General features: G+C 40.3%; 6 protein-coding genes across 9 annotated transcripts; 4 read left to right on the top strand and 2 right to left on the bottom strand.

Moving 5' to 3' along the window:
• The first annotated feature begins 4,699 nt into the window (after positions 1–4,699).
• Positions 4,700–7,090, top strand: dhrs4 (dehydrogenase/reductase (SDR family) member 4). 3 transcript variants are annotated; one of them, XM_079579763.1, is made up of 9 exons: positions 4,700–4,772; positions 5,016–5,131; positions 5,291–5,468; positions 5,921–6,022; positions 6,104–6,174; positions 6,268–6,319; positions 6,391–6,525; positions 6,601–6,656; positions 6,760–7,090. In XM_079579763.1, the coding sequence occupies exons 2-9, from the start codon at positions 5,019–5,021 to the stop codon at positions 6,872–6,874; spliced, it is 822 nt and encodes a 273-aa protein (XP_079435889.1). In that variant the 5' UTR covers positions 4,700–4,772; positions 5,016–5,018; the 3' UTR covers positions 6,875–7,090. The 3 variants fall into 3 exon arrangements, with proteins under 3 accessions (XP_079435889.1, XP_079435887.1, XP_079435888.1); XM_079579761.1 differs by having other exon boundaries at positions 4,700–4,776; XM_079579762.1 differs by lacking the exon at positions 4,700–4,772 and having other exon boundaries at positions 4,899–5,131.
• Positions 7,091–7,227: 137 nt separating this feature from the next.
• Positions 7,228–10,722, bottom strand: tinf2 (TERF1 (TRF1)-interacting nuclear factor 2). Of its 2 annotated transcripts, none has more exons than XM_079579759.1 (10): positions 10,443–10,722; positions 10,153–10,358; positions 9,966–10,073; positions 9,757–9,870; positions 9,572–9,682; positions 8,993–9,116; positions 8,212–8,914; positions 7,939–7,991; positions 7,790–7,869; positions 7,228–7,401 (listed from the first exon to the last, which is right to left on the bottom strand). In XM_079579759.1, exons 1-10 carry the CDS (start codon positions 10,468–10,470, stop codon positions 7,282–7,284), a joined length of 1,647 nt encoding a protein of 548 aa, XP_079435885.1. In that variant the 5' UTR covers positions 10,471–10,722; the 3' UTR covers positions 7,228–7,281. The 2 variants fall into 2 exon arrangements, with proteins under 2 accessions (XP_079435885.1, XP_079435886.1); XM_079579760.1 differs by having other exon boundaries at positions 9,757–9,852.
• A 339-nt stretch (positions 10,723–11,061) lies between these two features.
• On the top strand, positions 11,062–13,757 carry cideb (cell death inducing DFFA like effector b). Its single transcript, XM_079579694.1, has 5 exons — positions 11,062–11,238; positions 11,318–11,432; positions 11,503–11,661; positions 13,146–13,330; positions 13,466–13,757. Exons 1-5 carry the CDS (start codon positions 11,213–11,215, stop codon positions 13,605–13,607), a joined length of 627 nt encoding a protein of 208 aa, XP_079435820.1. The 5' UTR covers positions 11,062–11,212; the 3' UTR covers positions 13,608–13,757.
• Positions 13,758–16,735: 2,978 nt separating this feature from the next.
• LOC306980978 (uncharacterized protein) lies at positions 16,736–18,208 on the top strand (the record flags this gene model as incomplete). The annotated part of the gene is made up of 1 exon (XM_079580524.1): positions 16,736–18,208. The coding sequence occupies one exon, from the start codon at positions 16,736–16,738 to the stop codon at positions 18,206–18,208; it is 1,473 nt and encodes a 490-aa protein (XP_079436650.1).
• A 578-nt stretch (positions 18,209–18,786) lies between these two features.
• On the bottom strand, positions 18,787–21,464 carry gmpr2 (guanosine monophosphate reductase 2). Its single transcript, XM_079580717.1, has 10 exons — positions 21,325–21,464; positions 20,886–20,978; positions 20,549–20,668; positions 20,239–20,322; positions 19,986–20,159; positions 19,835–19,916; positions 19,522–19,628; positions 19,407–19,449; positions 19,181–19,340; positions 18,787–19,096 (listed from the first exon to the last, which is right to left on the bottom strand). Exons 2-10 carry the CDS (start codon positions 20,970–20,972, stop codon positions 18,910–18,912), a joined length of 1,044 nt encoding a protein of 347 aa, XP_079436843.1. The 5' UTR covers positions 20,973–20,978; positions 21,325–21,464; the 3' UTR covers positions 18,787–18,909.
• A 244-nt stretch (positions 21,465–21,708) lies between these two features.
• nedd8 (NEDD8 ubiquitin like modifier) lies at positions 21,709–22,732 on the top strand. Its single transcript, XM_079580696.1, has 4 exons — positions 21,709–21,848; positions 21,976–22,023; positions 22,101–22,183; positions 22,264–22,732. Exons 1-4 carry the CDS (start codon positions 21,831–21,833, stop codon positions 22,385–22,387), a joined length of 273 nt encoding a protein of 90 aa, XP_079436822.1. The 5' UTR covers positions 21,709–21,830; the 3' UTR covers positions 22,388–22,732.
• Positions 22,733–24,140: the final 1,408 nt, after the last annotated feature.

Raw genomic sequence — 24,140 nt, 5'->3', positions numbered from 1 at the left:
TTAAAAAACATATTGAGTCAGGATTAGTCAGACATTGCTTTATCCACTTCATCTTAAAAGTATGATTTAATTTCGATAAAGTCAAGGAGTTCGAGCCCCCCCGCTTCTATTGGACTGGTAAGTACAGACCTTTTAATCTTTGGAGGTTTGTTTTTCCAGACGAAGTCTGTCATCATTTTGTTAATTTCACTGCACACCTTGTCACCCACATTTAAGGATAGAGCAGGGTAAACAAATCTAGAAATCCCTTCCGCTTTGGTTGGTAAAGTCCTTCCCCAAATTGAAATGTCCCTTTGAGTCCATAAGTTAAAGATAGTCTTTGTTTTTTTTTCAACTTGGGGGAGAAATTCAAGTGTTGCCGTTCTTTTTCGTCTTTACATATCTCAATACCCAAATATTTAACTTTTTCTTTCACCATCAAATTGTGTATAACAGTATCGTTGCTCTCATAAAGACATAGTATTTCACATTTGGACATATTGAGTCTCAACCCAGATGCATCTGAAAACCTTTGTACTGCTCCTATTGCCTTCTCAACCTGACATTTATCTTGTAAAAAAAATTGCGGCATCATCTGCAAGTTGTGTTATTTTAATTTCTTTTTCAAAGATTTGTAAGCCTTTAATTTCAGGGTCATTTTTAACTTGTGTGAAGTTAGCCCCCCCCACACACAAGTACAGAAATGGGGCCACAGGACAACCCTGACGGACAGATTGAGTTACCGGTTTTTAATTCCCTCTAATATTTTCAAAAAGGTTGGTGGATCGCCAAATTGCCGATCAAACTATGAACGTATTATCAACAAGCGTTGCTGGCCTGGAAAATCTGTTACCAACACAATCTTTCCCCGCATAAAGCAATTATTTGGAATAATCAAAATATAACTAAAGGTAATAAATCACTATTCATGACTAAGTGGATAGAGAGAAATATCATACTGCTTCAAGACTTTTTTGAGGAAACGGGCAACTTTTTACATATGAAGCGTTTATGCGTAATCATAACTTTCCAGTCACTTCAAAGGACTTTAACTCTGTAATGAAAAGTATTCCCAACGGCTTGTCAGAACTAATGAAAGCACATCGTAGAACAGCAGCTCCTGTAGTTACAAATCAATTATATATTGATGGGGTCGACATAAAGAGTCACAAATGCTCAAACAAGCATATTCGGAAATGCTTGCAATCACTAAACAAAACGACACCAACCTGTAAAGCCAAGTGGATTGCTCAATGTCCAGACACAAACTGGAGGATAACTTGGTTAATTATGTTCAAATATTGCATAAACAACAAACTTCGAGAGTTACACTGGTAAATACTGCATAGAATTGATCCTACTAACCTGTATATGTCTAAATTTAAAGATGTGGACAAGAACTGACGAGGAAACTTTGACCCATTTGTTTTTTGAATGTACACACTCTAGAGATATGTGGTCCAAATTGGAGACACTAGTACAACAGAAAACATCCTTTAAAATTCACTTCAATTGTGGCGACATATTAACTTACTTCAAACATCGGAATAGGAATTTAGAATACATAGTAAACCTGTTTATATTGATATATATTATATTGAAATTCACTGATAATGGAAATGAAAAGTTACTTAACTTGTTTAAAAAATGTCTCAAATAAGAAATCTGCCAAAACACTTGATTTACTACAATCACTCAACTTGTCTATGTAATTATAAAACATGATAAAGATATAGCCCTCGAAAAAAACAATCCCCCCTATATTCCCCCTATGTTTATGTTGTCGGCGGAGAGGACATGCCTGTCCATTCCGCCTGTGACAATACCTGTGCGTGCCCATGGGTCAGTGTACTTTTGGATATTTGGATTTTCTTCATTGGAATGAAAATAAAAAATGGAAAAACAAGTTGGTTTTCAATTTTGGTTGGCAAATCAAAAAACAAAAAATGAAAAAAAAACAAAAAAACAACAGCACTTTTTCAAGTGAATGAAACGTTGTTTTTAAAGATAAAGCTGATTTTCATGTTTGCACTGTATATTTAATAAACAAAAAACAACCCAATTTTCGTTTATGCAACCGGAAGTTGTCATATTTGCGCCAAGAGCACTAAATATAAACGCCTCTTATATGAAGGTGCAGTTTGTGCAAAAATCTCCGCCTTGTGATTGTCGGCCTGCGGCTCGAAGTGTGCCGCTGTATTGGCACATTTAGGCCATTCCTTTGGTTAGTGGCCAGCAGACACTATAGATACTATAATAGGAATGATGGCAATAAAATATATATATATATATATATATATATATATATATTATACGAGGCCGGAGTCTGGGGTCTCCTTTGTGCACAGTGAGGGACTGGTGTGAACCGAAGAGCGCAGGATTTTCTCTGTCATATATACACTGCTCACAAAAACTTAGGGCATTATCTTACAATATGTCTGAGGATCTCATCCCGGGCCCCAATGCCAGTCAGGGAACCTCTGGCTGGCACATGGAGGTCTGTGCGGCCCTCCAATGAAATGCCTCCCCAGACCATCACTGACCCACCACCAAACCGGTCATGCTGGATGATGTTGCAGCAGCAGAACGTTCTCCAGAGCGTCTCCAGACTCTGTCTCGTCTGTCACATGTGCTCAGGGTGAACCTGCTCTCATCAGGGCACAGGGCACCATTGGCCAATCTGCCAATCGCTGTGTTCTCGGGCAAATGCCAATCGGGCTGCACGGTGTTGGGCAGTAAGCACCGGACCAACGCCCTCATACCCCCCCTCATACCCCCCTCATACCCCCCTCATACCACCCTCATGGAGTCGGTTTGTGACCGTTTGAGGACCAACATGCACATTTGTGGCCCTCTGGAGGTCATTTTGTAAGGCTCGGGCAGTGCTTCTCCTGTTTCTCTGTGCACAAATGAGCAGATAGCGGTCCTGCTGCTGGGTTGTTGACCTCGGTCGCCCCCCCCCAGGTCTCCTGGTGGACTGGCCTGTCTCCTGGTATCTCCTCCATGCTCTGGACACTGCGCTGGGAGACACAGCAAACCTTCTTGCCACAGCACGACCGGACGTGCCATTTTGGATGAGCATCACTCCCTGAGCGACTTCTGTGGGTTGTAGATGCTCCTCATGATGCCTCTAGTGGTGAGAACACTGGACAAATGCAAAAGTGTTCCAAAAATATAGTACAAAGGATGAAGACAGGGAAATGGTCTGTGGTCACCACCTGCAAAACCATTCTCTTTTGGAGTGATCTTGCTAATTTCCACCTGATGTCTGTTTAATTTCCACAACACCAAGTGAAATTGATTCACAATAAGCGTGGCTTCCTAACTGGACAGTCTGATATCCCAGAAATTTGACTGACTTGGAGTTACATTGTGTTTTTTGAGTGTGCCCTAAGTTTTTGTGAGCAGTGTATATACTAGCTGAGACCCGGCCTCGCTAGTCTCCACATTTGATATTGTGAGATTATGAGTGATTACAAACAAATGTCCAACCCGTCACACAGTTCAGCTGTAGACCAGTGGTTCCCAACCTATTCCAAAAACTATGGCCACTACAAATGTGTAAAATAATGAATGCTAAAAATAATTTCAAACAAACTGCAATTGGAGTGTTTGATGCACCTGTACTCCTTTCTTATAAACTACAACGACAATATGTTCGCTAAACTCAGGGAATAGAATTCAAGAGACAGTGGAATAAGTATGGATAAATATTAGGGGTTCAGCTCTAACGGTTCGGTTCGGCATTAGTCTTATATAGCGCTTTTCCAGACGCTCAAAGTCGCTTAACAATTTGGTGCATTATTCATTCACTCCATACTCGGTGATGATAAGCGAGGCAACCAGTCTGCGCACATCAGCCCCAGCACCAACCACGCACACACTCACTACTGTCGCCAGGCTTCCTGGTGTTCCCAAACGGTCTCCCATCCCAATCCAAACCAGGCCCTTCCCTGCTTAGTTTCAAAGTCGGTATGGGAAATAAACATGGCGGCGCCCATGCGGCGGCCATTGAGATTGCAGTTTCTATTATATATATATATATATATATATATTTATAATAAACTTAATTATAATACTAGAAAAATATTATATCCACAAAATGAAATGGTGTGAAAAAATACCCTCATGGTTCCACTTTAAAGATTCTGATTTAAAAATGTTTTTGACCTCCCTTGAGAAAATGAATGTAAATAAAAAAAATACAATCTTATTGTAAATTAGCAGACCCCTGTGTTTTTGTTGTTTTGTCTAATAGATTGTTTATTTGAACATGAACATGTTACATCTATGTGTATGATGAATTTGATTAAAACTGAAAATGTTTTTGCACTGATGTTAAAAAAAAAAAACAAATCCAGTGAGGAATGCCGAATGTTTATGTGTCTTCTCATAAATAACAAAATGTTTTCTATGCCTCGGAAGAAAAAAACGCCTATGTAAACAATTTTCAGCATGTGTACCGTACGGCTTGTTTTCTTTCTTTATATCGGAGAAAGCTTTATTTGTTGTAATCATGAATAAAAGATTTAATTAAAAAAAAGGAATGTTCCATATTATAGAGCAGGACAGACACAGAACAGAATAAAGAAAAAAAGCAAAACAAAAACTAAATGTGATTGTCTATGTCTTGTTATCATGTATAAAATACATTTCAGCAATACTTTACAATTGTTGCAATACATAGCATTACCTTTTTTTCCGTTTTACTCTGAAAGCACCGGAAACGGCTCTGTGGGGTCGTGAAAAGTTTAGGAAGTGAAGCGTTATAATCTTTACTTTTGATTGTTGCTGTGGGTGAGATTATGATTTTTCTGTTTTGCATTGCGCATTTATAGTTACACCTTTGCAGATTTTACAGGATTCTGCAGTCACTCTCAGTAAATAAAACACTAGTCAGTTCTATGATACGACATAGTAAACGCACACAGTGATAACAACAACTGTTCATGCACACAAGGGCACTTTTGCCCTAGTGCCCTTCTGTACATGGACTTGGCAAAACGACGCCTATATTTTTGCATTTTACTTTGTAGGTAATGTTCAGGAGTGCTGTCAGGTGCCTTAGGATCTGTCCTGTTGGCCAAAGGAATATGTCCAACAGCAGCAGTCTTACAGGAAAAGTAGCTATTGTCACAGCCTCAACAGATGGGTAAGTACATCAAGCAAAATCAAAACTGCAAGTGTAATGAAGATATAGTGGTAGCTGAATCACCATTGATTGTTTCTTACAGAGGGAAAATATTTGTTACAAATAAATATCTCAAATGTGCTTTTTCCCCTCCTCCTCTTCCTTTTCTCGTTCCTCTAGAATTGGCCTGGCAGCAGCTCGAGCCCTGGGTAAGAAAGGGGCCTCTGTGGTTGTGAGCAGCCGGCGCCAGGCCAATGTGGACAGAGCTGTGGCACTGCTTCAAAGCCAGAACATCCAAGTGACTGGCACCACTTGTAATGTGGGCAATGGACAGGACAGAGAAAAACTCATTGAAGTTGTATGTGCAATCTATAAAGGGTGTTCCTTGTATTTAGATATATAGCAGTGAGATTTGGTTCACTCAAGAAACACTCACGGGCTGCAAAATAGACTGTAACATGTACAATCAAGAAATAGGTATCATGTATAGGGCAAACGTTTACCTAAATTACCGTGAACTCATACATTTTTTCCAGAGCCTAAAAAAGTGATTATTGAAATTAACAGATAAGATTGTTGAATTTGACAAGACTTCAAGCCATGAAATTAAGTAAATCACTGAAGTCACTAGCAACAATCACAGAAATCCTTTTTCAAAACAGTTTCTTATCCATAGTTAATGTGTCTGCCCTCCTCAACCAATTCTAGAACATGAACGTAACCTAAAAGGGTGCTTTAAAGATAGTGTTTAGCTGTCCTCTGCGTTGTCTCAGCATGATACTTAACATGTGGTTATGTTGTTTGCTACAGACTCTCCAAAAGTATGGTGGCATTGACATTCTAGTATCAAACGCTGCAGTCAACCCCTTCTTTGGAAACACACTGGACTCCACAGAGGAGGTTTGGGACAAGGTATGCAAAAACAAATGGTACAACAGACACTGTATGTGCACTATTTCTTCAGGGCTCGAGTTCACGTGCATGTTTTTCTAGATTTTGTCCATAAATGTAAAAGCTGCTTTTCTGTTGACCAAGTCGGTGGTGCCCCACATGGAAAAGCGAGGGTAAGCCCCAAGGATGAGTACATCACACAATAAAATGGGCTTCAATTTTGCCACAATATGTATTTTGTATGTTTAACTGTTTTTGTCTTTTAGAGGAGGAAACGTAGTGTTTGTGTCATCTGTAGGTGGATATCAACCAATGCCAGTAAATAACGTCCAAGCATGCACAATTCAGATGAGTTGTTATTTCTGAGTAACTACAGTGTCACCATCCAGGGTTTGGGTCCTTACTGTGTGAGTAAAACCGCCTTACTTGGTCTTACTCGTGTGCTAGCCCCAGAGCTAGCGCAAAGTAACATCAGAGTCAACTGTGTGGCGCCGGGAATTATCAAGACACGCTTTAGTTCAGCTGTAAGGACGGATGCAGAGTGATCATTAAGCAGTGTCTGTGAGCGGGTTAAAAAAAAAAAGTAATTTTGTTTTCAGCTGTGGGAAAACGAAGACGTCATGGATGAGTTCAAAAAGCAATTGAGCATTAAAAGGTAGCTACATTTTCAGTGACAAAGCCCTGAAGTCACAATAGTTCTCTTTTTAAAGATGGATGGAAAACTGCATAAGATGACTATTCTTTCTTTTTTTTTGTAGAGTGGGAAATCCAGAGGAAATTGGAGGAGTGATTGCCTTCCTGTGCACTGAAGACGCTTCATATATAACAGGAGAAACCATTACTGCGACTGGAGGAATGAGCGGGCGACTGTAGAATGATTTATGAAACACTTATGTTTTGGTATATTCCTTTACATGAACCACTGGACTAGTTTTAATAAGCAAATGAACACATTTATTATATTAACAAAATACAACAGAAATATACAAATTGTACACATGTGAAGCAAACAGGAGTGATATTACATTTAGATCGATACATTTCAAGCTTAATCAGATAAAACATTTTCAGGATCTGGCAAAAATGTTACATAATAAAATGACATTTTCATAGAAACACAAATCTACACAGTTATATTGTCCAAACCAAGTTCATATTAAAAAATGGCTTAATTTCAATGAAGCATAATCTTTGATCCATGATGAAAGAATTGAATAAAAGCATACATTGAGTAATAACTAGTATTGATATATAAAAACAATTCCAAACTCTTAATGTCCTCATCTGTGTTTGCTGCCAGGACTAAGCAGGTTACGCCTCTCAGCGCATGGTTTCCAATACTCCCTCAAAGTAGGAACGTATGTGCCGTGCTTGGTTTTGCAATAACGTTTAGTAAAAAGCTGTGGAGAAAAAATACGGATTATCAGTAAATCCTACACTGACCAGGGACAATAGAACCACTTAAACTTTGCAGTGTAAAAGGCTGTTTTGCTCATTGCAGCATCTCTTTTTTGGTGGATATGCTTTATTCACATTTGAACATTTTTGTAAAGTGATATGTTAAAAGAGGATTTGAAAATCCCTACACTGCGATAGATGATCACAAAACTGATGCTTTTGTAGGTCTGTTCTGTGGTCAGTTTTTACCAGGAGCTGTTCAAGAAGTCGCACTACAGCACCAACTGCTGTGGCCAAAATCCAAAGATTAAAAGTGTTGAGTATTTCTTTCCCATCAACTCAACAAGTGGTGAAGTGCCAGAATGAATTAAAATTTGAAAGTGCTCTTACCCTGCCTTTGAAGTTTTTTGTAGCTTCATCCTCCGAATCCGCAACGTAATCTTCCATTTCCGCTGAAGATCCCTGATGCCCTGAGGGAAAGAAAATCAGCTGTGAACCCAAATGTTGCGCAGATGCACTGTAATCCATGTTTACATTACCTGCATTACTCTTGAGTCTTGCAGCTAATCTTCGTGAGCGGTTGGGGATATTTCTGTGAAAGAGCGTGATTGAACATTGACGTTTATAGTAGTAATTCCCAAAAAAACTTACGCCATATTCAGCTTCTTGTTAAAACTTTATTTGTAAGCCTTCCATAAATTCACTTTGATATATTGGTTATTTAACAAACTAACAAAACAATATAATTTAACAGTAGTATAATATTAAAACTATAAAATGAATGGTTTGGCCAGAGAACAAAATAGTCTTACTCTTTATTGTCGTAGCCAGAGAAACTATCCACAGTGCTGTCACTCCCTGTGACTGCACTATTGCACACGGTGGTTTTGCCTGGTGCATCTGCTCTCGACTCTGGGAGATCAGCATCAAGATTCTCTATGATGACTCGGGGATGTTTTTTGAGGCAGGAAAACCATATAGAGCATAGGTCGTCGTCCTTTGGAATGGGAAGCATCTCATAACCCATATTTTGTAGGCAGGTTTGCAGCATTTCTCTATCGTCTTTAGCTTCACATTTATCGCTTGTTTGACCTACATTTGTGGTTTCCCTCGTTTTGACCCATTTGGCTTTTCTTTGTATGGCTTCCTCGTCCGATGCATGGTCACAATCATCCACGTGCTTCCGCTTCATCCCACCGACTCCAGCCCCTTCTCCCTGATGTCCATTCACTTTGTTTTGCTTCTCTTTGACCCCTGCGTATCTATTAAATGGCTCTGAGAGAAGACTTTTACTATGCTCATCGTTTGCCTTGGTTGTCTCGCTGCTCTGTGAACCACGCCTGATCGACACCATCAAAGGCACATTGTCATTAGATATGAGTCCGATCACTGGTTTGATAAAAGGCTTTTTGAGAGAAGACGTGGATTCCGTTGATACGTTGGAGGACACTTTTCCAGAGGGCGGCAGGGAAAGGGAAGTAATGATGCCGTCTCCCATATTGGGAGGAAGGGACGCTGGAAAAATAACACGTTTCAATGAAATATTCAGGCAAGCAGCACCAATGCCATGTCCGAGCTTGGCAGCGTCCTCACCTGCTGGATCCAGGTGACCTAAACAAGTCTGATGCTTAAGAAGGATCCTCAGGAGTTGTGGCTGTGAAGCCGCTCGTGCACATTCCTCCAAGACAGGGGGAGCGTCATTGAGCCATGAAACAGTCTACCAAACAAATATGTTAAAGATGATATCATGCAGGCAGCAGCCACAGTTAAACAGAGGATTTAAAGATTCAGATTTTAAGAGACTAGATGCAAGTTGGTCATTTTATGCTTCCTACTGCCACCTCAGGTCATACGTGTAACTGCACCGTCTATATAAAGCTGAGGTAACAACCTTTTCAGTGACAGTGCAGGATTTTAGAGGCAGTTATGGTGAACAGATCTGGGCTCATTCTACACATTAGGACATGGCTGGAACATGTAGGGGAAGGAAAATACATACTTTAAACATTTTTAAACTCTGTTGGGTCCCTTTAAAGGAATCCAATGGATTAATTTTGGAACAGTTCACTCAATAAATCTCAATGCTTTTCAATACCCCATGGAAATCCTGTAAAAGCAATTGCGAACTATCTGATCCTGTCTGTATTTACAACCTGAATGTAGCACTTCTACCTGTGCCAGACTGGGAACTGGAAGCAGTTGGTCCAAACGGATTAAAAACTCCCACAGCAGCTTCTCCAATTCCTGGTCGTAGTTTGTGCCATATGCTGTGGGAAAAACCTCCTGAAGTAGAAAATAAAAGTCAATATTAATAGGGTAATGTAATGCACACGTCACACATATTGTTCTTAACACACCTCAAAAAAATGCTCCCTCTCGCCCGCATCGGTCAGCAACTTGGGGATCAAGGCATGGGTAGTTTCCACTGCTGATTTAATTTTATAATCCCTTTCCTTGGGAGTCAAACAATTCTTTAAGACATGTGGTCAACAATACCTGGCACCTTGTAATCTTCAATATTAGTAATTATTTTGAGAATGTGATGGAATAATCTGAGAGAACCCACCGCATTCAAAGATGAGGAGGATGAAGGCAAGCCAGGAACTCGAATTCTTTTCATGTGCACAGCAATGGCTTCTGGGTCAGGCTGCTTTCTGCACAGTTCCAAGACGAGCTGTATATAAACACAAGCACGGATCACGTTACCGAGGACGAAACACCTCTCTTAATTCGGACAAGGGGTTCATATCTACCCGCGCTCTGAGTCCCAATGCCAGCCTCGCTTGGTGTCTCAAAGTGAGCAGTCCAGGGACAGTATCGCAGGCGGAGGTCACGAATTCCTCCACGACCCCATACTGCATCACGTCTCTCTCCTTCATCACTTTCCAAAGGGCCGCAGACACCAGGCGCACAGGAGGCGCCAGCATTTGCAGTGCACCGAAGGGGAGACTGGTCCGGTCTGCACAGGGAACACAGCCCGGTGAATATCACGAATGCAGTCACTAGCATTACAGTTAATCCGGTGTGATAATACAAAACCTACCATTTCCCGTGTGTTTTCTTGAGGCCATCTTCACTGTTAGCTAGAAAATACGATGACGCAGAGAGCAAAATCCCAGGTCTCTTAGCAACCAACACAAGATAGCTTTGACCACGGAACAAACAAAGAGCAGACAGCGATGCTCGGTCTACAAAAGACTTCCGTACATTCATTGAAGTGCTGCTCTTTTTGACATTTTAAACAACACAAGACAGGAGACAACACAAACAAACTTCACACACCAGCACCAGTCTTCCATCCTCCCGCCTTCCACAAATAAATGTTAAAGACTACGCAGTTACGTCTCGCATGGGCGGTGTTCAACAAACAGCGAGCTTAGAGTTTACCCCGCGCGCTCACGGGACGTAAATCGAACGCACGTAAAACCAGCTCAACGGATGTGACGTCAAAACAATAAAACATAACAAAAAATAAAAAACAAATGATAAATATCTCTAACAAAAATAACAAAGGAGGAAATTGGCTGTCAAACGGACGCTAATATATATTCTACGGTTCAAATCCCATTTTAAACAATACCACAATTAGTAGTGTTGACAAAATGTTTGTAAAATCTGAATTGTTTATTGCTGATTACTTGATCAGAGAACGCCTGAGAGAAGCCACAGAGAAACACGAGTTGAACTTTGATTTGTGCTTTTTCTTTATCAGGTCTGGGGCAAAGTCCACCTGCTGGATCATAGCAGAACTGACGCTGTGAAGTGGGCACAGCAAAACACAAAAGAAGAGGAAACCCGGGAAAGAGAGCAGACATGGAAACCACATCTTCATTTATTAAGTGAGTCAACTTTATTGAACGGTAAAACAGCAATATTCTGAAGTGGCCGGACAAATGTAAAATGTTTGAAATTGAACAGGTCTGTAACCAAGAGGGTGTGGGCCCCAACTCAGCTGCCCTTTCGGGTCTGCTGTCACAACAGGGAGGTTAGGAAAGGTGTCACTGCTGGTACACTGGAGGAACTGAAGGAAAGAGTGAGTAAAATCAACTCAGAAATCTAATCTATATTAACATGTTCAAATATTATGCCGCCTTCTGTGCCAGGCCTGCCAGGTGTTGCTGCTGTCCCTGTCTGCCATGTCCCTGTCTTTAGTTTGTGAAGAGGATGGAACAGAGGTGGATTCAGATGAGTTTCTTATCACTCTGCCAGACAACACTATGCTCATGGCTTTGAAACCCGGGCAAACATGGAAACCTCAGTCTGTAAGTCACTTTTCCAAATATAATCATCAGTGCCTGAGACAGCCGTGGCGTATCCTCTGCTTAATGTTTGGACAGTGAGGGACTGGGACCTTTGAAAGCACAGTGTGTTTAGTGTTGCCTCAGGACCCACCTTCAGTTTGACTACTATTAGTATAAACACTGAACACTTTCCAGTTGACCCCGTTATTTCTCAAATTGCATATCCTTCTGCTGGTTCACTAATGGACTATTAACATAAATTAAAGTACCAACACAATGCCTAAAACAGGAAATCATGTAGATAGCGCTAGATAATAGCAATCTATTGGCAAATACATGTTCATTGAGGTAAAATCTGATTATTTTCTTCTTTTTTATTCTTAACTTTGAACATGTGAGCAACACAACGGACCTTTACAAAATTTAACATAAAGGCTGTAACAAATCAAAAGACAAAAGAAAACTTGTCAGTTCTCTTGAAAAGCCAAATATACAGATGCACATGTCCAAAAAGGAGTGAGAAGTTTAACTTATTTAACCCCACCCCCTATTCCAAACACAATTAACAACATTAATTTCCTGTTCCTATATAGAGTTTCTCAAAACTCAAAATAAAATAAATAAATAAATAGCAATAATAACAAGGTAAACTATTGAACTATTGACTCTTGAACTGATTCATACTTGAGCATTGTTTTAGATCTGAGCTTAAATCATTCCATAATTTGGCACCGGAAATGGAAACACAAACACTTTTCATAGTTGATTTGAGTGTTTGTATTGTTTATTTATGTATGGTCATCAGCACTCCTGAGGCTGTACACATTTTGTTGTGTGACAAAATGTTTTTGTATGTTGTTTGGTAAGGTATTCTGCTGTAGTCTGAACATTATTTGGGCTGTTTGATCATCTACAAGGTCAGCAAATATAATGACTTTTGATTCGAAGAACAGCATGTTGGTATGATCAAGATAACCGGATTTGTTGATGATTCGTGTGGCTTTTATTTTAAGACAAGTTAATAAAATCAGTGAACTTTTGTAATTATGTCCCCAAATCTCAGCACAGTAGCTTAGATGGGGTAATACCAGTGAACAATACAATATATGAAGCCAGTTCTATAACACAACACTTTTCAGCAGTGCTAGGATAATTTCACAAGGGTTTTCTAATCATCAATTACCCTTTAACATGATTAGCCAACACAATACCATTAGAACTCTGGAGCGATGGTTTCTAGAGACGATGTGTGGGTATTCCATTAAAAATCACCCGTTTCCAGCTAGATTAGGCATTCACAACATTGTCTAGACTGTATATCTGATTACTTTAATGTTATCCTCATTTAAAAAAACAGTGCTTTTCTTTCAAAAATAAGGACATTTTAGTGACCCCAAACTTTTAAACTGTAGTTTGTTTGTGATTTCTTCAATTTGCATTTATTCACCCCTGTAAAATGAGCTGTCTTTACTGATGGCTGCTTGCCTTCTACCTTTCTCTCTCAGGGAGCTGTTGTGGCTAAACCTCCGAGCAAGCCCCGCAATGGTAAAGACATTGCCCGTGTCACCTTTGACCTGTACAAGATGAACCCGAAGGACATGTTTGGCTCCCTGAGTGTGAAGGCCACTTTTCAAGGCTTGTACTCAGTCAGCGCCGATTTCCAATGTCTGGGGCCAAAGAAAGTTCTCAGGTAAGACCTACAGTAACACACATGCGTTTTCATATGGGATTATATGGGTGTGTATGTAAACAACACCTTACGTTGCAATTAAAGAAAACTATTATTGTCCCCCACTAACAATGACTTTACTCTCCCTTTTTGTAGAGAAGCTTTGAGAGTTGCTTCGACCCTTCTTCAGGCAGCGGGACACCTTCTTCTGACCTCTGCTGCAATGATCCGCCGCATCATTGAAGGTGCTGAGCTATGGCAGCCAAAGAGGGGGGAGTACACCGCGACCTGGAACTGAATCCACCACGCCCCACACACACAGCTGAGCTCTTAATGACCTGTGTGAAAGTCCTTTGATATTTATTATGGGTAGTTCCTGTACAACGCTTACATGTATTTACAGCCCATTGTACAGTAGTTTTGCGATTGTTGTTGAGATTTAAAAAGAATGTGCTTGTTTGATAATTAATAAAAGTTCCACTTGTTGTTTAGTGATAAGTTTTTAAGAGCTGTACTTTTCTTCTTTCTTTTAGTTTAAATGGTAGTGTATGTGTTTCACAATAATTCCAGACAATTTAGTTTTTAAAAATGTATTGATAAATCTGCACTTCATAAAAACACTGCCAGAGCAAACATGAAATTTCTCAACATTAGTGCAACAATGCCAGCAAAAACAAAGAGGGGAAAGGCTTAAATCGTTCAAAAACAACTACAACAAAATGTATGTTCTGTATTACTGGCGAACTTCACTGCAAAGACTTCTTAACCTTCTCAGTTTTTTTGCATTTTCTTTCTCCTATATTGCTCACGCATTACACTGGCCACAGCCTTCTTATGCTGCTCCGCGCTCATCCACCTGGGTTTGCCTTTCTTGATGAAATAGCGCATGTCGTTGAACCATTGGACCAAACCATAGCGAGGGACGCCGCTCAGCGATGACAGTTCCATGTATTGCTCATCGGTTGGATACTGCTGTTTGATAAACTCCATCTTCATCAATGCAAACTGCTTGGGCGTGCATTGAGGCAGTGGCCGTCTTTTCTTCAGCCTCCTCCTTTTGGGTTTGGGGATGTCGAGCTCGCAGGTTTGTGAGCCCTGCGTGACCATGCGCTTCTGAGGAGGTTGACTATTGGTTTCCATTTGCTCTTTTTCATGTTTTACCAGCAGTGAAGGTGCAAACTGGGACGGGAAGGAGATTGATGGACTCCTATCGAGAGACTCATCTGGAATTGCAAAACTACCATCACTTTCGGTTTTCTGCAGAGTTGCTTTGTCTGGTGTGGTGCTGGGACCTGGCAATACCTCCGAATTGGACTCTTCACAAGATCTGTGTGTTTCTCCATCAGGCCTTAATGCTCGAGAGGCCTTTTTCCCAATGACATCAGGGACTGTCTCGTCACTCTCCACTACTTTGCTTTTCCTTCGCTTTTGAGTGGCAATCTCTCCCTCTGCATCACACTCTTCTTCTGTGCTTTTCTCAGGCTTTGGAGCGGTTTCCTTTTCACATTTGTGCTGTGTCTTCAATGTGCGCCTTCCAAACATTTTTCTTCTCACCTCTTGAATGTCTTTCGAGTCCCAGCTGATGCCATAGCAGAGTCTTTGCACCATGAACCACACCCGTACCTGGTCGGGGAGCAGGGAGCAGCTCTCTGCCAGTGAGAGGGTTTGCTTTTGGGTCAAATATGGGAATCTATTGAATGCTTCATCGAGCTTGGCTACTTTCTCCTCTGGAATCTTGAGCTCATTTGAGTTCACCCAAATGATCTGTTGGGCTTGGGACAGCAGAGGCAGACACAAGGCGTGGCTCTGGTTTCTGTTGAACAGTGCGAGGTTAGGTTGTGACGCAGGAGCTTGACTGCTGCTGTCTTTGGAGATGGGAACAGCTCCATGGATCTTCTGCCTCATCCTTTCAACGTTGTCCCTGCAATAAAAAGTGCCATAAAACACATGTTAACGTCATGCTAAAACAATTTATGGTTAGTCTCAACCTACATTGAAAAGAATAAAGTTCACCTACAAAATAAACATCAACTAATTTTAAACTTTAAACCTATAAGAATTTGTCCTTAATTGGTGGGTTGCAGGTTCTAGAATGTGATGATGTCATCGGACCCAGCGGGGGGCAGGAGCCAGTTTTTCCTATTAATAACATTACACTTTCACAAGTCGTAGCTAAAAAGAAAATATATGAATTTAAAAAATGATCTTTAATATCAGTCACTGGGTCAAAGATCTCTCTATACAAGACCAAAAATTTCCTCAAAAACAAAATAATTTTTCCTCTATATAATAGTATAGGCCTTTAGAATGCTGTGATGTCACCTGCAACCCAGCAATTAGCCTATGCTAAGCTAACCTGATGACGAAAGTATGTTCAAGCACAACAACAAACACGTTAACCTCCGCTGATGGATAATACCCTCTGAGTTCATGGACAATGATATAAATAAAAGTGTAGTTTAGCGGGTTGGACTTACCTTTCGCACGTGCCGCTCTCCTCTAGCCTGGGATCCAGAATGATCCCCCTCTGTATATTTTATACACGGGGTATCACACGCTGGTACAGCGGTGAGTCTGGATTATTCCAGGCTAGCTCTCCTCTGCTCTTCCTGCGTCAAAAAGCGCGCGAAGAGCGTGTGGATGTGTGTTGTCATGGTACCATAGGGGTACATGGGTGTATTAGGGGTACACCACAGGTACACACAGAATGCCCTGACCAGTTACAACAACACGGTAATATATGTGGCTATTAAGTATTTATATTGACTGTGCATAAGGAACTGGTTTATTGTGAAAATGTTTAAAAATTATACTAAAAATACATTAAATTATGTAGTCATTAAAAACCAAAACAAATCTAAATTCTTGATAATCTGAAAACGGCATTTTATCTTTTTTGCGCTATTATACACTACTTTTTCTTTGTGCTCAATTCTCAATGCATTTTAATACAGAACCATCTTCAAAAATGGTTTCTTCTCTGTGCTGCTTGATTGCAACATGACTGTGTGGCACAATGAGGTGTGTCTTTATTAAAATGCATAGGCTAATTCAAAATGGTGTGGAAAATACTGCCCATAAAGTTCTATCTAAACTCCATATACATGTACCTCATGTGTTTACTTTTTGAATAGAATTTTTAAGAGAAAAATCATAATGCATTGCAATGTAGTGGTCCGGCATGAATGTAAATGTGGGATCTATAAAGTTCTATTGTACACCTAGTTCAATTGGACAAAGTCCAATGTGCTTTATTATGTTGCTTTGGGTATGGCATTGGACAAAATTAATAATTGACTGTGCAAGCATGTGATTCTCATTCTAGGAAGTCGAAACTCAGATTGTGACAAATACATGTGGCGAAATTGAACAGTCAGAGAACAGACCCACATTCTGCTGCTTTTGTTCTGCTGTAAACCCACCGACATGGATGATAGCAAACCCAATAATATGCCTGTTATTTTTTGTGAGATGTGCCCGGAGGAAGACCGAAAGCCAGCACGGAAGACCTGCATGAAGTGTGAGATCTCCATGTGTGTACAGCACCTTCAGGCTCACCTCACCACTCCTGTACTGCTGCAAACTCATCCCTTGACTGACCCCATGGCTTCAGGTGGGGCCACAAAGTGCCCTGAGCATGGCAAACTGGTGGAGTACTACTGTCTGGATGACCTGACCTGTGTGTGTGTTTCATGTGCTATTGAGGACCAGCACCGTTTACACAATATGAAGACTTTCTCCACTGCTCATAAAGAGCTGCTGGAGAAGCTCAGCGCTGACCAGAAGGAGCTTCTGTTTAAAACAGATGATGATAATGTAAGCCTGGAAAAGTGGGAGAAGAATGAAAATAAGAAGGCAACCAAAGCAAGTGTACGTCTGATCGAAGCTATCTCCAACCTTCGTGATCTTACCCTTGCCAGTGTTCAGACTTCAGTCTCTGCACGCATGGTGTCCATTCAGACCAGCAAGAACAGCATCCAGGCTGCTCAGAATGAGAAGGACACCTACAGATTCCTACAGATGTACTCTCAGGTCCACCAAGATGTAGAGAAGGCCAAAGTAGTGGACTTAAGAAAGGGGTTAGAGCCTGGTTCCGATCAAGACAAGCTGGTAAAGGAAATAGACGGTGAAACGATCATAAAACAAGCTGCAGACTTCTGGGGATCTCTGCTGATGATGGTTGACCCCAAACATCACCAGGAAATCATTCCCACCAGTGAAGACCTATTCTTTGAGCCTGTGACATTTTCCCCTGCCATTTCACTGTCCAGTGACAAAAGAGAGGTGTTCTTCAATAGTAGGATGGGTCAGTGTTCTGCGACTCTCCTAATCCAGAGTACAGCCTCAGATGATTTTAACAGGTGGATCATTAGTCTTCCTGAGGACGATGACTGGATTATCGGTTTGTGTGACACACAGTGCGTTAAAAACGTGAAGAATGGACCGGTCTATGGCCTGAGCTGTGAAGACAATAAACTGTCCGTCCTCTCAACTGAGTATGATGAAGAACAAAAAACACAAAAAACGTCCTCAGAATTTCTTCCAAATGCAGAAGCAATAAGTACTGAAACTGTAGAAGTGGTCAGGGACTCCTCCGTTCTGTCCTTCTACAGCAGATCTGGACAGTATCACAAACAACTGATTCTTTCTCTTAATATCAGCCCAAATGACCAAGTTTTGAAGCATTTTGTGAAGCTGGGAAAAGATAATGTGCATTTTACTCCAGAGAACCAGTGGAAGAGCTCTTGTGGTACAAATCACAGTCTACAGAATCGCAGACATAAGATGTCTTTGGGTGTTCTGACTCAGCATCTGCCTCAGCCTCTGTCTCAGCCTCTGCCTAGCTGTCCTATCATTGGGGGCATCAGCACCACATGGCTCATTTGTAAGTTTGTGTGAAATTATTATTATTATTATTATTATTATTAATTAAATACAGAAATGTAATTGATAGTTTTGCTGATAGAGTTTTGCTTTTCATGTGTTGTCATCAAGAATTATCAAAAATGTAATTCATGTTATTGTTCCATTAGATTTTATTTGTGAAGAAAATATTGATTCTTCATTGGTTTTGGCTCCCTCTAGTGATGTATCCCCTAGGGTTGGGGTTTCTGCTGATGATTTAATAAATGAGACTTAAACAAAACAAAATAAAAACAAATACTGTCTCTTATACCACGTCTTTTATTGTGCAGTTAATATATTAGTGTGGCACTGCTGTAGTAAAAAGAAAAGAAAAAAGGACATAACAACAGTATTTTGAGTATTGTTTTTATATTAGTAATAATTTTTTAACTTTGTTTTCAAAGTGCTCCTAGAAAATGAAACAGTATTTAGTATAATATCTTTCTAAGGTTTAAACAATGTAAAAGTTGTATTCTATTTTGTAAAGCTGATTCTCAGTTTGCATAAATGATTCATTACGAAATGGAATAAAGAGAACAGCCAGCCAAATAACAATAACAGAGTGGTCATCGATACATGGACACATCAATACTAGTCCTTGGACCCTGAAAACTTGTAAGTCTAAAGGCGACTTAGCTTTAAGAAGTAAAGGGAATGTGTGCGTGTCTCAGTATGAAGTGCTTGAGCCCCAATATTCAGCTATTGCCAAAAACAGTGTTGAGCTGCTGGGTCACTCTGATAAAAGTAGTCCTCCGGCTCAGCTCCTTCAGTTTGCCCGCTCCGACATAAGTGCAGGTGGAACGGACACCTCCAAGGATGTCCTTGATCGTATCTTCCACAGGACCTTTGAAGGTAACCTCTACTGTCTTCCCCTCTGAAGCTCTGTGGACAAACAACTCTACTTTACACACTGGTCAAAGGTAAAGAAACTAGGATCTCTATGGATTAGCTATAGACCAATCTGACCTGTAGTCTGCCACACCCCCTGCGTGCTTTTTCATGGCAGTGTCTGAGCTCATTCCATAAAACAGCTTGTATTTCTTGCCATTCTTTTCAATAGTCTCACCGCCACTCTCTATGTGTCCAGCGAGCATACCACCAAGCATGACAAAATCTGCTCCAGCACCTTGACAGAAAAGGTTTGTTTAAATGTATTGTCAGAAGTTAATAAAGCGTTAATAAAAATATATACCAAACGCTTTTGAAACATCTCCAGGACAAGTGCATCCTCCATCCTGTGTGACGATAACACATTCATTCAGATTCAAGTTGATAAGTAAATATTTTGTTGGAGAAAAGACACTTACTGAAATAATGTGTCCACTCAGACCATGGGCTGCATCTGCACACTCAATTACAGCACTTAGCTGGGGATATCCAACTCCTGTCTTTTTACGAGTGGTGCACACAGATCCTACAACATTATATGAACACTGTATTACTGTTTGGTCTGATATGGCCGGTGTCAGAGAGAAAAACTCTAAAGAAGCAATGCTTTAGACTGGAGCGTATTATATGTCTTTGGATTTTGTTGTCCAGACTTTTCATCAACACCCACGTTTTTATTTCACATTTCAGCTAAATATTTTTTCTAATAAATGTTACAGTTGTTATAGCTACCTGGACCAATGCCCACTTTGATGATGTCCGCACCAGCCAAGATCAGTTCCTCGACCATCTCCCCAGTCACCACATTTCCTGCCTGGGAACATGCCGGTTTAGTTTCCAGTGCTCTCGCCTCATTCAGACCCTGACAGACGAGGACACTCACCATGATGGTGTGCGAAGGGAACCTTTCTCTTACGTCTTTGACAAAGTGGACAAAGTGTTCAGAGTATCCATTGGCCACATCTACACATATATACTTCAGCTGGGGCAGGGCATCTACAATGGCCGAGATCCTCTCAAAATCTCCTTCACCGGTGCCTGTGCTGACGGCCACATTCTGTCACACATAAACGACCATTTAGTTATTGATTTTTTATAATGAAACACTCTAGATGAACATTGAAATCAAATGTTACCTCCAGGCATTCTGGGTGTTTCTTTGCAAACTCTTTCCAGTCATCAATAGAGTAATGCTTGTGGACTGCAGTAAAAAGGGTAAACTGATAGGACATAGAGTGAGTTTAAGTTAAATGGAACATCAGGAATATTAAAATAAGGTTCAATTTATTCAATTTATTAAAATAAAAAGAATGACACATTTAAATCTGTATCCTTATTGGTCAGCTATGTGGAATATGAATATATTTAGGCGGAGAACAGTCTTATATTTATGATAGATTACTTTGTCCTGGGAGGACAAAGTAAGAAGCATTAGATGAAACTAACTCGGTGTAAAGCCACGGCCATCTCAAAGGTCCCGACTGTGTCCATGTTGGCAGCAATAATGGGGATCCCTGTGTAGCTGCCATTGGAATTTCGGAAGGAGAAGCTTCTCATGAGGTCAACCTGTCAATATACAATACAATTATCACTGAAGATGAGTAGTCTATTGACCAGCAAGGACAGGATCAGTGATTCCTGTCATGCCCTATAACACCACAAGAACTACAGCATATCCCGTGCACTGTTTCAAGTGTTGCACACGGGACAGAGTAACAACAAAGACAACCCTGACACTTAATTTGCTTTGTCTGTCGGTAAACAGACTGCGGACTTCACTGACCTCGCTCCTAGACTTGAGTGTGCTTCTCTTTGGGCGAAGAAGAACATCTTTGAAGTCAAGCTTGATGTCATTTTCAATCCGAGGCATTTTGGACTGTCATGAGGGAAGAAAGTTTCATAGTTATAAGACATGAGTAAGGATGGTGTTCACGGTTATAATATGTTTATAACACGTCAGCTACAGGCTAGCACTTGCGGCTAACAACTTGTAAAGCAAGACAAACACAAAAAGGCCCTCTTTAAAAACGAACATGCTGAAAAGGTCAAAAATCATAAGGAAATAAAAATGCCCATGAGACAAAATTCAAGGTTGGACAGTTCAAAGTAGTGTAGTCTCAGAACGAGCTGTGAGCTATACAGACCTTTACAGTTACATACCCTCAGTACACGCTATAGATATAAATTACATATATAAATACTATATATATATGTGTCATTACCTCAAGAATGAATCCAGTCGTTAGGTGCAGGATGTTAGAGAAGAGTGGCCCACTTCCTCTCGGCGTGCAGGCGGGAGGAGTTACGGAGCTGCGTTCACCGCCCTGTAGTTCATTCAGACCAACGTAACACTGCGAAGCCTCTCCAAAAAACTACACACAGGAAAGCAGATAGAGCTGCTTTACGTAGTGTCGCAAAGACATGCTCATGAGTTCAGCAAAGTGATGATGAATATGTTTAAGTTCTTGGACACGCGGTCAATACGTCCAGTTATAATCTGTTTTGTGATTTTAAAGTTAAAAAAGAAGAAGAATTACGTGAAGAAGAAGATTAAAGTGGTAGCGGAACTCCGCCGCGGTACCGGCTAAAGTTAGCCGGACGCTTTTTGGGCGAACACAGGAAGTGTTCATTCATCGTAGGAAAATAATTGAAGTCAAAACCTGCTTTTATAATAAGTCACTGCGCTGACACTTACACATTTAGTGTTTAAAGAAAATTAGTCGACAAAATGCTTATCAAAGTAAAGGTAAGAGTCAAACGAGCGCCAACGGGCGTAAAATCAGCACTCATAGTCCTCTGTGGTGTTACTAGCTTGTGTCCTGAAGTTAAATAGTGTTATGAATTGTGTTAATTTTACGTTTCATTTTTTGCAGACACTCACTGGAAAGGAGATAGAAATTGATATCGAACCTACAGATAAGGTAACAATTAGAGTGGTGTTGACTTCGTTTGAATAAACATACTTGAGCATGTTCTGTTTGTGTATCATGTCCTAAAGGTGGAAAGAATTAAAGAAAGAGTGGAGGAGAAAGAGGGGATCCCGCCTCAGCAGCAAAGACTAATCTACAGTGGCAAACAAATGTAAGCTTGTATGTTATAGCCAAGCAGATTCGGTATTCCCTTGATTGTTTTAATGTTGATATGACTTGTGTTTGTGCCAGGAATGATGAGAAAACTGCATCAGATTATAAAATCCAGGGCGGCTCTGTTCTTCATCTGGTGCTTGCTCTGCGAGGAGGACACCAATGCCACTCTACCAGACACCTCCCTGCTAAGCTTATGTAACCATCACTTTGAACCATATTCTGGCTCATGACGACAACCGTGTGAAGATTAAGATTATTTGGGCAGACCTCCAATGGCACCACTGACAGCCATGGAAAAGCAAAGCAGCGGAAGTGACGCAAACACTCTTCTTGTCTGTAATTTACCACAGCAGGAGTCTGCACATATTAAAGATACTAATGCTGCTTTATTCAGTTAGCAAATTAGCAAACTGAGCTACGTACAATTAGGCCTGTCACGGTAACAAAAGACCTTCTAAAGCCACAGAAAATAACTATAAAGCTATGTTCTGTTCAAAAAGTATTTAATCTTAAAATGTCCCACAATGAACAGGAAATGCAATGTGACACAGCTTACTTTGGGTGAATGGGGAAAAAAATGCAAATAACTACTAACGAGAAGTATTAATTTATTGAACGATAAGTCGATATAGACGTTATCGTGACAGCCCTACGTACAATGAAATGCTTTATTCAAGTTTGTCTTTTGTCTTAAGTTGAATCTATGGCTCAGTAAATGGATACAGACATGGCCAAAGATAATGAGCATGAATTGAAACTCCTCATTATCTTCACTGAGGAACTATATCATGTGCCATTGTTTTACAAATTGGATTTTTGGCCTCAATGGGCTGTTTCTTTTTTCATGTTGAGCTAAGTAAACAAAGCTTGTCTGGTGAGAATACATTGTACAGAAGTGAGTGTTGAATGGACTGTGAGACAATAAATGTAAAGCTTCAGGTCATTTCGATGTTGGATGTTTTCTCTTAGTTTAGCTGTATGTACATTTCATTGTTCCTTCACTACACAGTATGTTCACTTTTACACTGATGACATTTTATCCATGTGGCAGAGTATGCATTTTCTTTTGACAAATTAAAACATTTATACTGTAGCTTTTTAAAAATGAATTCTGTATTTGAAGTTTCCACAAAGTAAAAAGGACAGTTTACATTGCAATAAAAACAAGGCTGTGAATTTCAAATAAAAGGACATTTGTCAGTGTTTTTTTATTTGTTTTAAGACACATACAACCTGTGTTAATGTTGATACTCCAAATACCAGTTCAGGCACAAAACACACCAAGACACGGCTCCCCCTTCATTCATTTACATTTGCATGTCTCCTGGCTTTCCTGGGGATTGCTTCAATTGTTGAATCTCCTGAGAAATAAATATCTAAAAAGCACACGTAAGGACATTGACAGATAAAGTCTCAGAGGCAACGGAACAAGTTTGTCTCAATAAAAGTCAAATCTGTATTGTTGGCTGTGTGCATCAGGTGAAGGCAGTGGTAATGCCTGAGACACTCGTGAGAATTTGAGCAGGACACACTGAGGAGGTTTCATCGACAGTCCGAAGCTACTGCCACACAAGGTACTTCACAACTGCAAACATGGATTTCTTGCTGGTGCCATTTCTTGCACTGCACTACAATCACTTTAATTCATACAAAAATACTTATCATGTTGGCTGGAAATAATGCACAGACCCATTCAAAGACAGCAAGATGTTCATCAACGCAAACTTTGTCCATTAAATATGCAAGATTTAAAAAAAAAAAGCCTTTGCCCTGCTTTGGTGTCGGTGTGAGCTAGAAAAGAGGCACAGAAATTCAATACTACACCAGTGATTCTCAAACTGTGGTATGTGTACCACTTGGTAATTTCATTTATTTCACTTATGCTTCAACATTGCATTAAATATTCTTCTGGTGTAATCATTATTTACACCCACTTTTTAGTTCAATGCAGG

This window comes from Gobius niger (genome assembly GCF_951799975.1).
Source record: "Gobius niger genome assembly, chromosome: 21".
Lineage (NCBI taxonomy): Eukaryota > Metazoa > Chordata > Actinopteri > Gobiiformes > Gobiidae > Gobius > Gobius niger.
This window is presented reverse-complemented; position numbering and strand designations above follow the sequence as displayed.